The sequence below is a fragment of the Haemaphysalis longicornis genome, unplaced genomic scaffold (genome assembly GCF_048455015.1).
Source record: "Haemaphysalis longicornis isolate Haplotype H1 unplaced genomic scaffold, Haemaphysalis longicornis Haplotype H1 scaffold_8, whole genome shotgun sequence".
Lineage (NCBI taxonomy): Eukaryota > Metazoa > Arthropoda > Arachnida > Ixodida > Ixodidae > Haemaphysalis > Haemaphysalis longicornis.
Window position 1 is genome coordinate 48,639,857 of NW_027526445.1, and position 15,592 is coordinate 48,655,448.

General features: G+C 46.1%; 1 protein-coding gene across 1 annotated transcript; it reads right to left on the reverse strand.

Moving 5' to 3' along the window:
- Nucleotides 1–701: 701 nt before the first annotated feature.
- Nucleotides 702–14,576, reverse strand: LOC144150001 (adipocyte plasma membrane-associated protein-like). The gene is made up of 9 exons (XM_077681773.1): nt 14,216–14,576; nt 13,769–13,903; nt 12,650–12,762; nt 12,237–12,326; nt 10,854–10,970; nt 8,754–8,925; nt 4,630–4,764; nt 3,419–3,692; nt 702–2,651 (listed from the first exon to the last, which is right to left on the reverse strand). The coding sequence occupies exons 2-9, from the start codon at nt 13,879–13,881 to the stop codon at nt 2,454–2,456; spliced, it is 1,212 nt and encodes a 403-aa protein (XP_077537899.1). The 5' UTR covers nt 13,882–13,903; nt 14,216–14,576; the 3' UTR covers nt 702–2,453.
- Between the last annotated feature and the right edge of the window lie 1,016 nt (nt 14,577–15,592).

Sequence of the window (15,592 nt, forward strand, 5' to 3'; positions counted from 1 at the left end):
TGCCCGTGTCATTTGAAACTAACTGCCAGCCCGTGTAAGCAAATATGGTCATTCTCGGAACAGAGCCTTCTGGGTCTGTTGGCGCCAGAGCATCCCTGTACGGGAATTTCCTTGGATCCCCAGAGATTGTCAAACTGCTAAAATCAACCCTTTCTTTTCAGTTGCATCGAAATCAGGTGTGATGCTCCTGGATTACACCAATTTTCAAGCTTTGTTGCGTATATCTGTTGTAGCAGCAGCTCAGTTGGAGTCATTTCAAGAACGAGCGTTGATTGGCGATGCCGCGCATGTGCAATTGAACACGTTCACTGGAAATATCACAGGCTATCACATAACCCTGTGTTACAAAGGTAAAGTGTCTAACTGCTCCACATATCTGCATCCTATTCAGCTGCACCTGCTGGTGGAATTATTTATGCCTTCCGAAATGGTTTGCGAGTGCAACAGAAGTGGTAGTAATTGTCTTGAATGTTGCAAGACTTCATTCATTGTTGGATGAATGCGCATGTAACAGCGCTCAACATCGCGCAACCCTTTTTTTTTTCTGCTGCACTATATCGCCCACTTTCCTCACTGAGGCTTCAAACGCAGATTTTTACAACTTAAGCACGACATGCTTACTTGCGCAGGAAGTTTAACATCAAAGCCTGGGATCTTTTTTTTTTTTTTTCCCATTTTCACCAGACACACACACACACAGCTTCAATGAATCTCTTTATTCCAAAATAATGTTCACTCCCCAAGCAGCCTGGCCCTGCCGAACGACTTTCGGCCGGTTGATTTGTACACAAGCACTGAATGCCCTGGTCAAAAAAACACTCGACAGAGCAGATATCCGCACAGGGTAAGCAACCAGTCCCCTTGCACGATACCTGGACGCTTACATTGGCCATCACGTCCACTCCCCACCCCTAATCTCATCTTGGTCCCACGAACATATTAGAAAAAGAGTCCAGCCATTGAGCACTGTGCACCGTTATCCATTGCTTCCCCACATACACCCACTGTGAAGTCCTTTGCAGCAGTTCGACCGAGGTCACACGTTCAGCACGTCAGAGAGAGGCAGTTGAGGTCAAAGGTCACAGCCAAGCATGTCACAGGGCAACCTTTCTAAATTACAACGGTCCAGTTTTACAGAAGAATTGTCAGCTGCCTGTCTGACAGAGCTTGCCAGTGAAGTGCAGTAATGCCATGTATGAATTAGACATGTACATTGTGTGCGATGCTTTGCAACAGACCAGCGGTTACAACTTCAAACCTATTTAGTGCTTGCTGTTACTGTTGACCATAAATGCACAGCAAAGACGTAAAGACAAACTCATTCGCCTGGATTTCTTCTCTTCAGTATATCATGTGTTGACACGTCTTGAAAACGAAGTAAAGACGGAAAGTTTAGACAGAACGAGAACGGGCGGCAATTAAAAGATTATACTAAAAAAGGAACAACTTTTCAATATCAAACACGCTGATCACTTCTATAACATTACTCAATCATAAATAGTAGCCCAAGGTCTTAACGAAATGTAAGCAAAGTTAATGTAAAGCGCCTAGATTATACACAGGTCATAATGCCTTCAGGTTCATGGGAGAAGCTTGTTAAAAAGTCCTGCAAGCTTTAATGCCATTTGGTGTGCAGCATAATGAACTGCTTGGTGAACAAGTAGCATACACATTGCTTTGGGCTTAAAGTCTTGTACAACAGGACTTTGCCGTATACAAATGCAAACAGTAAAATAGTCACGACGATACAAAGGCACACATCACATGCTTTGACAAGAACTGAGCTGCACATTAGTTAGATGAATACCTACATACCAAACAAACTACATCGGCCCGGTCGGTGGCAGTCTTCCCGCTTGCTGTAGTACCCAGATTCAAATCCAAATTCCCTACACCTAACTTTGTTATACAAGAAGCAGCGCGAATGACAATTCGTAGCCTACACAAGAAGGAGAAAACCCCCTCCCCTGATTAAAGGAGTACAATTCCATGTTCCGCTGCTAAGTGTGAGCTCCCGAATCTAAGCTCCCAAATTTAAATTCACCTTCGCTGGAAACTCACGGTTTGAAATTGCACTAAAACAGGACAACTGTTTTTGGAACATCTTGAAGTAGCGCAAACTTAATGTGGACTTGACTTCCTCCCTGTGTCCGTCTTGAGTTTGCGCCGCTCCAAGATGTTCGACAACCACTAGCAACTATCTTGATTGTTGCTTCTTCCAAAGGACAACTGTTGCATGTCGTCTCGTTAAGGCAACACGGGCTGAACAGTGGAGTATTTTTCCATGTTTTGTTGCATGCAATGCGCCCTCGACACAGGGTTAATACCTTTCCCCCCCCCCCTCTTTTTTTTTTTTCTTTTAAAACTCGGACGGAAGCGCACATAGTTCATAGGGGTGGGTGGGCTTGCAGAGAGTCCCGTGTGGTGTGGGGGAATGGGGCGGTGTGAGGTGACTAGAGCTTGACCCTTCCGAGGAAGGGGTTCCGGTAGGAGCCCAGGTAGAGGTAGCCGTCGAGCTCCAGCACTTCAGACAGCAGGTGGATCTTGTGGTCGGGCGAGTGGAGGCTCCGGATGATCTTTCCTGAGGCGTCCAACTCCACGATCAGGCCGTACTGGGGAAGGGTCTCGTACAGCACCCAGGCGTTCTCAAGCTGCAAACGGGAACACAGGGAATTTACCATCCCTCCCTGAATAAAGTTGAGGGAAGTGGAAAAGCAAAATGTGCACCAAATCTTCGCTGAAAATGCTTGCAATTGATCATCAAACTTTGAAAGGCCCAAACTGCAAATGAAAGACGTTTTTCACGCATTAATACATGCATCTACGAATGACCTGAATGTACACCTATTTGCTGTTTGTGAGATAAAGGCAGTACACTTGAGCCCGCTTATAACGAGCACATCGGGAAACTGAAATCAGTTCGTTATATCCGCCTTTCGCCATATGCAAATGGTAACAGGAAACGATTTGTTCGTTGTAGCCGCTATTTCATTAAAAGGGCTATACTGTATACCATTGTTCCCCTCCTTCATGATCGATGTGTGTATTGTCTTATCTAGAGGCATTCCTTTTTTGCAGTGGTCAGGTAACCGTGCGAACATAGTGGAAGCTTGGTTTCGTGCGCCATGCGTCCCGAGATGTTATCAGAGCTTTTCAGTGCACCAACTGGTTTCTGGTGAAGTACATTAGTTTTTTGACAGGACGCCATCCGCTAAGAAAGCTCTCGCTTTAAAAACGGGGGGAGAGAGAGTGGTTGCGGCAACTGATGTCCCCAACGAGAAAGCTTCGTGTTCAACCATTGTTGTCGTTAGACGTGCACGACTTTTTTCTGTACATTCTCTTGCACTGCAGCGAAAAATTGATGCATCATTATAAACGCGCGAGCCTCGAGGGGTGTGGGTTGTGCGGCGGCCCTGACCTGTGCGGCCCAGTCCTTGAGGGCGGCCATCGGGTAGACGCCGGAGACAGTCTTGAGGGCGGTGCCCGCCAGGTAGAGGAAGCGGACGGTGGCCTTGCGCAGGAAGGGGTACTGCATGACCAGGCTGCCCAGGTGGGTGTCGTTGGGCGAGAAGCCCACGGCAAAGGCCACCCAGTAGCCCCCCCACTTGCTCGGCCGGATGTTGTCCGGCTCGCCCGGGAGGTTGTCCGCAAACACCTCCGTCTGGCCCTGCTTGGGGCCCTTCAGGTGGTACCTGCCAGGGCCAAGGGGGGGAGTGAGTCTTCATCCTTTTGTACCGTGAAATAGACTTTGGAAATCATGCCCTATCCCCATCATCATCGCCACCAGCCAAGGGATGGCCCGGCCATTGTGTTATAGACTATGTGGGATTGCAGTGCCGTTCCCTCAGAAGTTATGGCGATATGTCATCCAGTGGAGGGACAAGTAGAATCCCGACACATTGGCAGGGCCCCATCAGGCAGGCCTTTAGCCATGCCATGAAAGACAGTTTGCATTTAATTGTCTAAAATAAGTGCATACAACAACAAAAACTACGTACAACAAATGCGCACATACTATATAATGTGTAAATGAATATGTGCCCTATTTCGTTAATGAGTCCTTTGAAAGAGGAAATGCCTGCAAATCTTTGTAAGTGAAGGAGCTACATCAAATGAAGGAAAAGGCGAATTTAGCTGGCTTGATTATCTCTAGGTAATTTTTGCTAATTGGCTACTTGAATTTGAATTGTATTGGTGCAGCAGCCAGATTTGGGTATAATGAATTAGCTACTTGCCAAATGAATTGGCTACTTGCCGAATTCTCACCATCAGGTAGCATTCCTCCTGAAGCAAGAAAGGCGTGTTATCTGTACAGGTGCAGTAGCTCATGAAAAATTGACCAAGCACAGCTTCTTGTCACTTTTTGGACACATGCAGGGTTATGTATCCTACACTGGCCTCTGCCAGGAACATATACAAACGAGACAGAAATGGGAGCAGCTTTCTTAAGCACTTTTTTTGTTTCTGAAGCCCTCTTTTTCTTAGCTGATTTTAGTGCCGTGCTGAGCATTCCACGAGTAACCTTTGCTGAATTCACAAAATGTTCAGCTTGCAAAGAAAAGTTATTTCGCAGCAAACTCAAGTACAAAATCCCACTCAAATCTATAAGTGCATGGTTACCGTACAGACCTGAGAATGCGCTGCATGGAGAACTCGCACACCAGGAGGCCCTTCTTGTCGTGGGTGATCTGGACTCCGTTGGGAAGGTGCAGGCCCTTCATCAGCACAGTGGTCTTGCGCGTCTTGGGGTCGAACTTGAGCACCCTTCGTTCGGAACAGAGGCAGCACCACAAGGCCAATAAGGGCGAGAAACAGTGGCGAGACTCTTATAGCTGTCGCGTTGCGCAGATATCCCACTCTCTGTTCGGGGAGAGCTCTCAAACTGCCTGCAATCTGTCTTGGAAAGTGAAAGGGACACTTCAGCGAACTTGTTGATGCCTTATTTGAGGCTATATCATCGACTTCAACTTGTATAATTCCTCGTTTAGCTACATAGAAGAAATCCGGAGCCATATTAGTTCTGCTGTAATATGCAGAGAGAGGGAAAACACCGCACGCTGTTCGTTGCTGCTACGCAAACTACTGCGACAATATGGCACTAGTTTGCAATATGTTTCCACGCCATCTCATTAAAAATTTTCTCATTCACCCATTGTATGTATAGCCAATATCTACTTCCTTGGAAATTGTGAATCACTTGCTAAACATGGAAGCAATGTGCTTAATTTAGCCCTGTGAAACTGCCAGCGTGTTGTTACAGCTGTCATCTGCAAAATGGTACGGATGATGGTGTGAGGCAAATGGAATTTTTTAACAAACTTTCTCCGTTACAAACTGCGTGTAAATCGGCCGAAAAAGAATTCAATGCCCTTCCACCCTCTGAAGGAGGATGACAGCAAATATGTGGTGCATAATGGTAAAGTTGTCTTAACGGCTAATTGTCATATAACTTGTTTCAGGATAGTTCCAGTAAAACATCAGTTGCAGCTGTGTTCTGTAACAATACTCCCACCCTGGAAGAACATGTATTGACAGCAGAGAGTAACTTTGCAGTGTGTAAAACTTTACTGTGAACTAACTAATAATAATGACACGCAAGTGAAACTCAGCGTAATGGTCCAGTCATCCTCCCGGCTAATTGTCACATAACTTGTTTCAAGAAGCTTGTGATAACACAAGAGTTAGAGCCGTTTTCTGTAACCATACCCCTTCCATACATGGCCATGCTTCAATGTGCAACAAACGGTGCGGGAAAAGCCAGCTTGCAGAGATCAAGCTTACACCGATTCTTTTAAAGCTGGCTTCACTTCAAAACACACATGCATTGCTAGGAAGACATCTTTTCAGGTGCAATATAAGCCCCCATATCTAAATATGACCTTAAATAGGACCTTTTTTTTCATGATTTTTTTTTTCACACACAAATGATGTGGCGCAAAGCTTTCCTATTTCAGGAATTTGAGTGGGCACCGCAAGGTGGCGCCACACTCGCTTGCGATTCTCGTCCACATCACTCCGCTGTCGGAGGTAATCTGCTGGATCCCAGCCATAGACAGCTTCGCTGCAAAACCCCTGCGATGAAGATGGCTTATAGATTTTATTAATCTGACAAGGTAATCACGCACCGTCTACAACCCAAATGGGTGTCGCGTTAAGTGGAAGATGCTTACTCTTGCAGACATCTGCAGTAAATTATATAATACATAAACTGCATACACAACCCAGAAATTATTACTTTGTGGGGCGAGGATCGCCCATGAATTACAAACAAAAAGTAAAAAGCCCCTCGGAAATGTATCGCCTCTGGCACGAGGTGCGAAGAAGCGTGCACTTGCTGCCATACAGTTTCTTACAACATACTATACTAAGGAACTATGCTTGCTGCAGGCACTTGAGAGGCGTTCTTTTTATTTTTCAATTCAGCATTGGAGCGCGAAATTTCCCTCCTCTTGCAAGCTCAGCGGCACTGCGGCGCGTCGTAGCAGACGACATGCAGCTGCGCCCGCATCGTGCCGTCAGCGGGCACGCGCGCGAAATGCTCGCCAACCTCTCGACAACATGGCAGCACCCTCGAGGAGGCAACGGGACAGATTTTTTGTCACAGAAGTATAAAATGGAGTTTTCTGAAAGTCCTAACTGCGAAAATAACGCATGATTACTAAAAATATGACTAAACGTGTCTATTGCTTGTAAAAGTGGTTGTGCGAAGCAGGGCGTAGGCTTTCTTATCTAGAAGGCGTTGAACGGCCAGGTCCGCTTTTTTTGAGACTGCGTTATCAGTGCGCATGGCTGGCCCGAGGACAAGAGATAAGGCCGCTCCAAGAGCCCCGTCTTTTCGCCTTCCAGCCGCGTAAGCAGCAGCCATAGAGTTTTATTTTAGTACTGCAAACTCGCAGCGGCCGAAGCTGCCGTTCACTTTTCCTGGTGAGCGCAGGTGCATTGCAGGGAAACATGTTGCTGCTACTAAGGCGCGAAATTCAAATATCGTATTATTCGATTCGAAAAACTAAGCCCTCGTATAACAAGCAACGCAACCAGATATGGCGGATGTTCGCGGCTTGCCAACTTAACAGAAAAAAAAAGCGCAGTACTATGGAAAGAGAGGAAAGAACGTCGACCGGTAGCCAGCAGAAACGATTTGCGCCCGAATGAATGTCACGCAGGCACGCCAGCTCGCCCCACTTCCTTGCCCTTCAGCTTCCTTATTACGGAGGCCGACCTTCGGTTAAATAAAGTACTACTTCCTTGTATCGACGAATCAACCGTAAAACTTTCTGATGTCATGGCTCCTGGCCAGGGGGGCCCGCACGCGCGCGCGCGATTCGGATCCTCTTTCCCACAATTACTGTTAATCGCGGCATTTCCCCGAAAAGCTCACGCGCGCTGGGTAGGCAGCAGCTACTTCAGTGGCTATAGCTACTTCACGTAGCTATAGCCACTGGAGATCGCTATGCAGAGCAGGTAGATGTGCTTCACGCAAATTAACACAGGTTCGCGGGCATCCAAGCAGCATTATTTCAGATTAGTAGGCGCGTATTTTTACGGCAGATTTATGGTATGTCTAGAAAATGTGACAGTTGTGCGAAAAAGCACACCATTCCTTTTTAAGTGCCCCTGAAAAGTTGCTGATAATTTTAATTGGCAGAGATTGCAATCCTTCACAGGAAGCATAATATAGACTTGCAGATGTCTGGACGCCCCCAGCTTTTGAAACTTATCCTATAAGCAGCACACTAAAGTGAACACTTGGTTGCTGTGTTGAAAGGGGGATAGAGAACAAAATAAGTGGAGAGTGGAAAGGATTAAAGGGGCCACGAAAACAAAATAGAAGTTTGGATGATTAAAAAGACTGCCTTGCCCCAATAACCACAATGCCAATGTTGTCGCAAACTTCAAACTAACAATCGAGATATTACATAAAGAACCACTTTGTGGCAATTTCTCTAAGACATCGCAGAATCCTGCTTGCAAGATTGAGAACCGCTGGCCAAAGCCGCAGCCAAGAAACACGGCTATAGCCTCTGGCTCTGCTTGATCATACTGCCTGAATGCTGATTAACAGTTAGTGCACTGATAAGAATGTTCTTAGTGCTGGCCCTTATGTCACCCCTGCCTATATTACATAACCACAGTGTGAAATTTGAAAGTTTTAAATGCAGAGCATTTCTTTAACTCACATGTAGCGTCCGCCGTCCGTCCGCAACAGCTCAGCGCGCAGGTGCGCCCTCTCCCCCACTCCTCCTCTCCTGCATCAAGCTACCCTCCTCGCTCTCAACAACAGGTCCGCACCCCTCCCCCTACACTATATAAAATAATTAATAGTAATAAGCAATAATAGTTAACACATTCACTACCACCCCACCACCACCCCCCAAACACTAACGTTAACGCAATACACCCACCCCCTACGCGACGCATTTACTCGAGTCCCCCCTCGTGGGGAGATGGGCCCAATTTTTTTTTGTATTTCTTGTGTTTTTTTGGTTCACGTTTTTGTGGCCAGAATGGGGCTTGGGGAGCTACGAAAGGCCAGTTCTTTCAAATTGAACAAAGATGGATGTTGTACCCATGGCCCCTTTAAAGGGGAGGCTTGCGGTATAATGGTGTTCCTACTGGTCAAGATAGAGAGGGTACACACACACAAAAACAGAAAGACAATTTGCCCCAATTAAATTCCTCTCTCAGTATACTATGGAGAGGCGTCTGCCACTGCATGCATAACAACGGTCGATCCCCGAGTAAAGAACCCCCACCTGCCAGTGTTCTCGTGCTCGAGGACTGTGTAGATAATCTTGTTGAGGGGCCACTTGTTGCTGGCCTCGCTGATGTAGACAAAGCCCTCGTCGTCGATGTCGATGTCGTCGCCAAAGACGATGCGCTTCCCTTCGATCTCCGTGCCAGAGGGCAGGAGGTGCTGCACTGAGCCTGAAGGTATAAGTATGGTAAGGACACAAGCCGAACTCCTTTTTCTCAAAGCACTTCACTTCCCAGCACCACCTCCATTCAAGGATATAGCCACGACCCAGTTTCCAATTTTTCGATCCCAGAGCAAACGTTGGAATTGTCAGATGCTGCAAAAGTGCACTGACGGCAGTGATGGCATAAGCATTTGCCAAAAATGCCCTCCCGTCAAGCCAAATTTTTGCACTGGTAAACGGAAAGAGATGGGACCGAATCGGGACAACACAGGGGGTGAAAAACCTGCTGAAAGTTAAGTTCACGGAATTCAACCATGGCAGCAATCAATTTGTGGGACGGTGGGTTGGCTTTGTGATTGTGTGCCAGTCTGCAAGCTGTTTGTTTTTCGAGCTCTTTAAAAGAATTCAATGATGTTGCATATTTGCAAACATAAGAAGGATTATTCTCTGGTTGTCCCAAAAAAACAGTGCCATCACTTTTTAAGCTGAAAAAAGGTCCTTTCCCTTCTTTGGAGTGCTTTCACGTGACTTTCTCCAGTGCTGTAGAGTTTAGTTCATGATCATGAATAAATTCAAAAATGCAAAAGAATCCTGTGGATTGTGATTAAGCCTCGCCAGAGAGAACAAGGAAACATCTGCTTCACAATCAACAACCACGGCACTCATTCTAGTGCTCACAACATCTTCATCAGCAGTCTTTGTACGGGATTTTGTGTACTCTTTTAGTCATGGTTTCTATGGTATCTATAGCATCACACATTGTCATTTGGTGGTACTACTACTGCATAACAATTTCGTGAAGTTTCCCCATGATTTCCACAGTGGTGATCTCAACTGGGCTTCCAGAGTGGTCACCATCTTGACCTGATGTTCGGTCACATTGGAACCCATTAATCCAAAAAGAAACCATCTTCAGCACTAATGCCAGCGACTTTGAACTTCAGCTAACTCAGCTTTGATCTGCACAGTCATCCACTTTAAATAAATGTTAGTAACAGCATAAAACTTGTCTCTATCTGCGTGAAAAATATTAACATATTTGCTTTGAACGTACAATGGCCGACAATAATGCCGCACTTACCAACGCGAGATTGAAGAGTGGTTCTACATACTTGCTGGCCATCATGTCACCGCCAAAATTGTGATGTAGTCTTGTAGAAATTAATCGAACTTACCAAATGACTCTTGCATAGCGGCTTTGAATACATGTCTATCAAGTTTGTCTTAAAAATACAATGCTCAGTGATTAGATTTTCTTGGCAGCAGTAACTTTTGTGACTTTGGTGAAGCGGACTGGATGTTTTCTTGTTGGAACATGCTTCAAGCACTTTTAACACCAATGCAGAGCAAGTCAGAGTGGCATGGAAGTGATGTACTAAGAAGTAAAGTTTCCATTTTTTTAAATGCTAACAAAAATTGAAGCAATAGTGCTTGTGCATCTAGGCCTTCGCTTATTTGTTAGCATCGCTAATTTAAAAATCTACAACAGGAATAAAATTTGCTTTTCACAGTGAATTAAAACGAATTCAAAGGTGGTGTTTAAGCTGCAGTGGTGGGCTACAAAATGCTTAAAAGACCCTCACGGTTCACTAACTTAACACCAAAACCTGAAAAACTGAGCGTTCTTTAAATTTCTCGTTTAACTTCCGTGACAGACGATACATGCTCACTACAGCCGGAATATAAACCTTGAATTTTAGCGCTTTGGTTGCTTAGCAACCATGGCAGGCAAGCATAAATACCGCGGTGGCAACAAATGATTAATAACACCCACACCAAAAGAAAAACAGCCAGCACAGGCGGCCCTGTTTTACAACCCAGACTGTTTTTTTTTTTTTTTTATTTCACGACCGCAGTCGCAAAAGAAATTAACTCAGGGGAACGTGAAGGAGGCAGCCAACAAAGCCCCCCTGCCAAATTAGAGTGGTTCATTACCTGTGTCCACATTGACGGCGTACAGCCCGTAGTAAGCGTCTATGACAAACAGGCGGCCATCCTTGTTGAAGCGCATACCAAGTGGACGGCCGCACACCTCCTCTTCCCACAGGCCCTCTGGAAACAGTTAACACGGCTTACTTTAGTTTCAAGCAATGTGCATGCACGGTAGCTATTTCTGTGTTTAGAAGAGCACTGCAGATAGGTTTAAGCGAGGATGAAAAGAGGCGAGCTCAGTGGCCTCCCTTTGGGGGACTTGGGGGGAAGCATTACGCAAGTTCATTTGATGGAATCGTCCTTGTCTGTTGTACCATAGAGTTGATATCGTAGTATGAAACTATGTGTTATACAGCTTGGCCATGAAGGTCCATAGAAATAGGAGAGTAGGTCAAAGTGAAGCAACGTCAACCCAAGAGACATTACTGGAGTACTGAATAAAAATATGACCTGCTTATTTATTACAAATTTCTTCACACACACCTCTTTTCAGTACTTTCAGAGCACTGGCTTTCTGATTACAGATTTATTTTCACCAACATAGTTTACCAACATGCTATAACATTTGCATCACATTTACAAGTTCCTGCGAACTGGCACACAGGTGGCAGTATGCACATTAAATCTACATATAACAGCGCACTCGTGCTTCTACACTTTCAGTGCCCATGCAAGCTTGAAATGAGATACAAGTAAGCACAAGAAAGTGTTTTGTGCAGGAAAGTGTATTCGAGTCTAGATAACAGAACTGGCTTTTAAGGTGGTTCAAAGCATGCCGAATTTGATGCTTAGGCCATTTTTCTTCGACCTCTGAAGAAACATCAGAGCGCTGTCCCGCCCACCAACTATGAGTGTTCCAGTGTTTGTTATGAGAATGTTTGAGCAATGCTATCACACCTCCCTTTCTTCTGTAAATGCAGATTGTGTTTTATAACAAATGCCAGAGATTGTGCCATACAATAATGCCAAGGGTAAAATAACTTTAAATCAACACTGCTGCTCTTAATCTGACACATGCTAATGAACACAATACGAACAAAACGGTCACCCACTGGCATATGCTTTTCAGGCATGTTAAATTTAGATTGAGACCAGTCATCTGAAAAGTAAAAACCTGTCAGGAAAAAAAAAATCCCAACACCAATCTACACATTTTGAGCAGTGTCTACACTGTGCCATGTCCCCTCATGGCCACTTTTTTTAGGCGCACCTTAAAACTGAAACACATTCTTGATTGACAGGTGTGACAATATTTAATTTGCACATGTAGCAGCTGTCATAGACACTCATTAGGTTGTTCACCCGTGCTGTCAAATGATCCCCGACATACAAAATGCGGCGACAAAATAAAGCAACAAAGACAAGAGCATAACAAAGGTTACTTACCGCATTTCTTTCCAAGCTTGGCCACCAACGTTACCTTGTTGCCGGTAATTTTATAAATTTCGCCACCTTCTGTTCCGGTGTAAATGCTACCTGTTGCCAATTAAGATAACAAAAACAGGGGAAAGAGAAAAGGGGTCAGTGACAGGAGGAACACTCCTTCAAATGTGCAAGCACAGTGCGAGTTTTGAGTGCTGCTATGATAGTGAGAGTCCCATATGCAGACAAGCTGAAAATGAAAAAAAGAAAAGGAAAACAAACGAAGAGAGAGAGAGAGAGAGAGAGAGAGAGAGAGAGAGAGAGAGAGAGAGAGAGAGAGAGAGAGAGAGAGAGAGAGAGAGAGAGAGAGAGAGAGAGAGAGAGAGAGAGAGAGAAGACTTGCAAAGTGATTTTACTTGTGTGGAGTTTTCTCTTACCTTTGTAGACTGGCAACGATTCTGGCCCGCGTAGCTTATCTCTGAAGAGGTATTCCACATGGTCTAGCTTATCATTTGCTTCTAAAGGCCCTTTGAACTCTTGCGTCCCAACTCTGAAAACAGAGACATGTATGAACGAACGGCCACGCATACAACCCTTCTTGTGTACAGATCGAATGCAGTTGGTTCTGGCCTTTTGGCAGATTTTTTTTTCCAAGTGCAGCAATTTTCGGAGCTCCTTGTCAAATATGCTTGTCACTTTACACTTGTTCGTCCCATTTTTAGGCAGCGTGAGCTTCCCCAAAATTTCTGCAAGCTTGAAAAAAAAAAAAAAAAATCCATGCCACGAATGCTGTTTTCGCATACGTGCACCTTAATCTGGCCAACATAGACAAGCAGGTCTTGAAAGGTTGCGTCTGCTGCAACCCGGGGCTTCCGAGCCAATTCCCCCCGAACTGGCTGTTAAGGAAAAGCAGGACTAACCGTTAACGTTCGCCGCAACTTGGCAGGCGGCGCCGTCGATTCTGCCAGTCGCTTTTAAACTTGCAAACGCGTAAACATCAGTATGGGCAACAAGATTAACCAGGCCTGGATTGTGCGCGGGCAGTTAGCACTCGGACAGGAGATATATAGGTCCCATCATGCATGCACACAGAAATATCGAGCTTCGGATCGTGTCCTGGAGAGTCCTGGAGTGATTTTCTAGGATGCCCATGTACTCCGTCACTGCAGGGCGCTCAGAAATCAGGCTAGAGCCACTGAATAATATTTATTGGCTCTAGTGGAGCGGTTCGACGGTTCGGGAAGCGACATCCTTGCACAATTACAATAATTGCCCCCCGGCTCGCTCGCGGGGCCGGTCCATGACCTGTACGTACTAGGTGCATCCCCGCACCGCCACCAGAGCACCTGAGGGACTGGTTTTGGAAACGCCCACCTCAGCTTCGAAAGACGACGTCGCGCGCACAACGACGCCGACCCCGCGTGCATTCTCCTCCCCCCGCGCACTGCGACCTTCCGAGGGGGAGGGGGCGGGGGGGGGTGTCAGCACTGTTGTAGCGTCGTCGGTCGCGTTGTCGTCGTCGAGCACGCAAATGCACGGACAACGGTCGTACTCACGTTTTCACTCTGGGCTCGAAGTCTAGCGCCATGGGTATGAAGGGCAGGACCAGAATGAACGCCAGCAGGTACAGCGAGACACTGAACAGCCACTTGAAAGTCCGCACGACCATCTTGCCAGCTGACCAAACTTCGCTGCGGCGCCAACGGGAAGGACGGAAGAATTAAAGTTCGCTCCACCTTTAAACGGGCATCCGGCACCGGCACTTTCACTTAACGTAGTTCAGCTTGGAAATAAACGCCGATAAAATCGTTTAAACTATGCAGGAATTAACGCGACAACCCAGGCGAACTTTGTTCGCTTCGCGATATTTTGTCGTCTGCTGCTCGGGCGGTGGTTGCGAACATGGCTGCCGCGTGCCACCCCGCGAGAACGAACGGCGCTGGCTCGAGCCTCGCTCGAGTAATGATCGGCACGTTCTCGCGAGCTTACTTCCTCCAACTTACCTCGTTACCACGACGCGTGTATCCCGGGGAGCGCGGTTGCCGGCGAAGACGGTCTGATGCGCTGGCCGTGAAACGCGACGCCGGATCGCCTAGCGGAGCGCGCTGGGCCGAGGTGAAGAGTGCGCGGACGACCGGTTTCGGAGCGAGGGAGGGGGAGATAGCAGCAGGAGGAAGGAAAACTGATCCCCCGAGGCTATCCTCACATCCGAAGTCCGCGATGCGCAACGCCGCACGCGACGTCGCTAAAGGCGCGGCAGTTTTCGTCGGTATTTCGTCTAGCTACACCGCGTCGTCTGCTAACTAAACAAAGCGCAGACGGTCGGTCATCAGACGATAGCGGGTACGCGCGCGGTCGAGATTGCACGGAAAGACAGTTCAAACGAGCGGGTCTGGCGAGAAGCCAGCCGTTGTTTTCCGCACGTCGCGTCAATGTTTAGCGTTTATCATTCCGCTCGCGCCGAAGCAGTAACGCCTTTCGGGTGATCGAAGCTTGAGGAAGTAGCGCTAGATAAATTCAATGCGCGTGGGAAAAAGCAAGCAAACAAACAAAAAAACTGCCCTTCGGAATTAGTTTTAGTCAAAAATACAAGCTCTGAACTTGAGACGAATGATAATGAATAGAGGGTTGGGAGCGAACCTTGTCTCGCAGGGAAAGAGATGTTCTATCAGAGCTGGCCAGAGTTCTCCAATATATAACACAGAAGAAGAGGAGGAGGAGGAGGAATAAATGTTTATTTTACAAGCGTTGCTGCTGTTGCTGTTATGGCACCCGCCCGGTGGAAGCGTCCCTAGTCCGGGATAACTAAAAAAGCGGAAGTATTAATGTATATTGTAAATTAATGTAATGTCTAATCTTACCTCCTTATGTAGTTGTTTTTTTCCATTACTTGTACAAAACCCACTAACTTCTGTATAACACCCCCTGGGCATTGAAGGTACCGAAATAAATAAATATTCCTATCAAAGAAAGCCTGCTGAAATGGAAGTGCCAATTAAATTGAAGAGCTTGACTGGGTTAATGGTCTTAAAACAACTTCTTTTAACTTTCAAATAAACTTTGCGAAACTTGTCAGTCTTGCTGGTTTTTTCCCACTGATTTCGAATATGCCATCATTTTTTCAGCTGATCAATAGTTCCTAGGATAATTAGAGATAATTAGCCAGTTTTTGTCAAACAATAGAAAAAACAGTGTTGGTCATAAAACTGCAATCGGTATATTTTCCAATACTATGAACCCTGTTGAGTGCAATAATCGAAGCAATTTTTTGATGTATCGCTTGGAACTAATTTCACAGTACATTAAACTTTGGTGTTTGAAATAGGCACTCAAAATGCTTCCTCGCCACTGGTGCCACCAAAGTTTAATGAGCTGTAAAA

Excerpts from the sequence above, each read along its gene's own strand:
- LOC144150001 (XM_077681773.1), bottom strand. The coding sequence starts at position 13,881 with ATGGTCGTGCGGACTTTCAAGTGGCTGTTCAGTGTCTCGCTGTACCTG. Across the intron at positions 12,327-12,649 it reads ATCGTTGCCAGTCTACAAAG|GTAGCATTTACACCGGAACA; the intron begins GTAAGAGAAAAC and ends AATTGGCAACAG. Across the intron at positions 4,765-8,753 it reads GAGCACGAGAACACTGGCAG|GGTGCTCAAGTTCGACCCCA; the intron begins GTGGGGGTTCTT and ends TTCCGAACGAAG.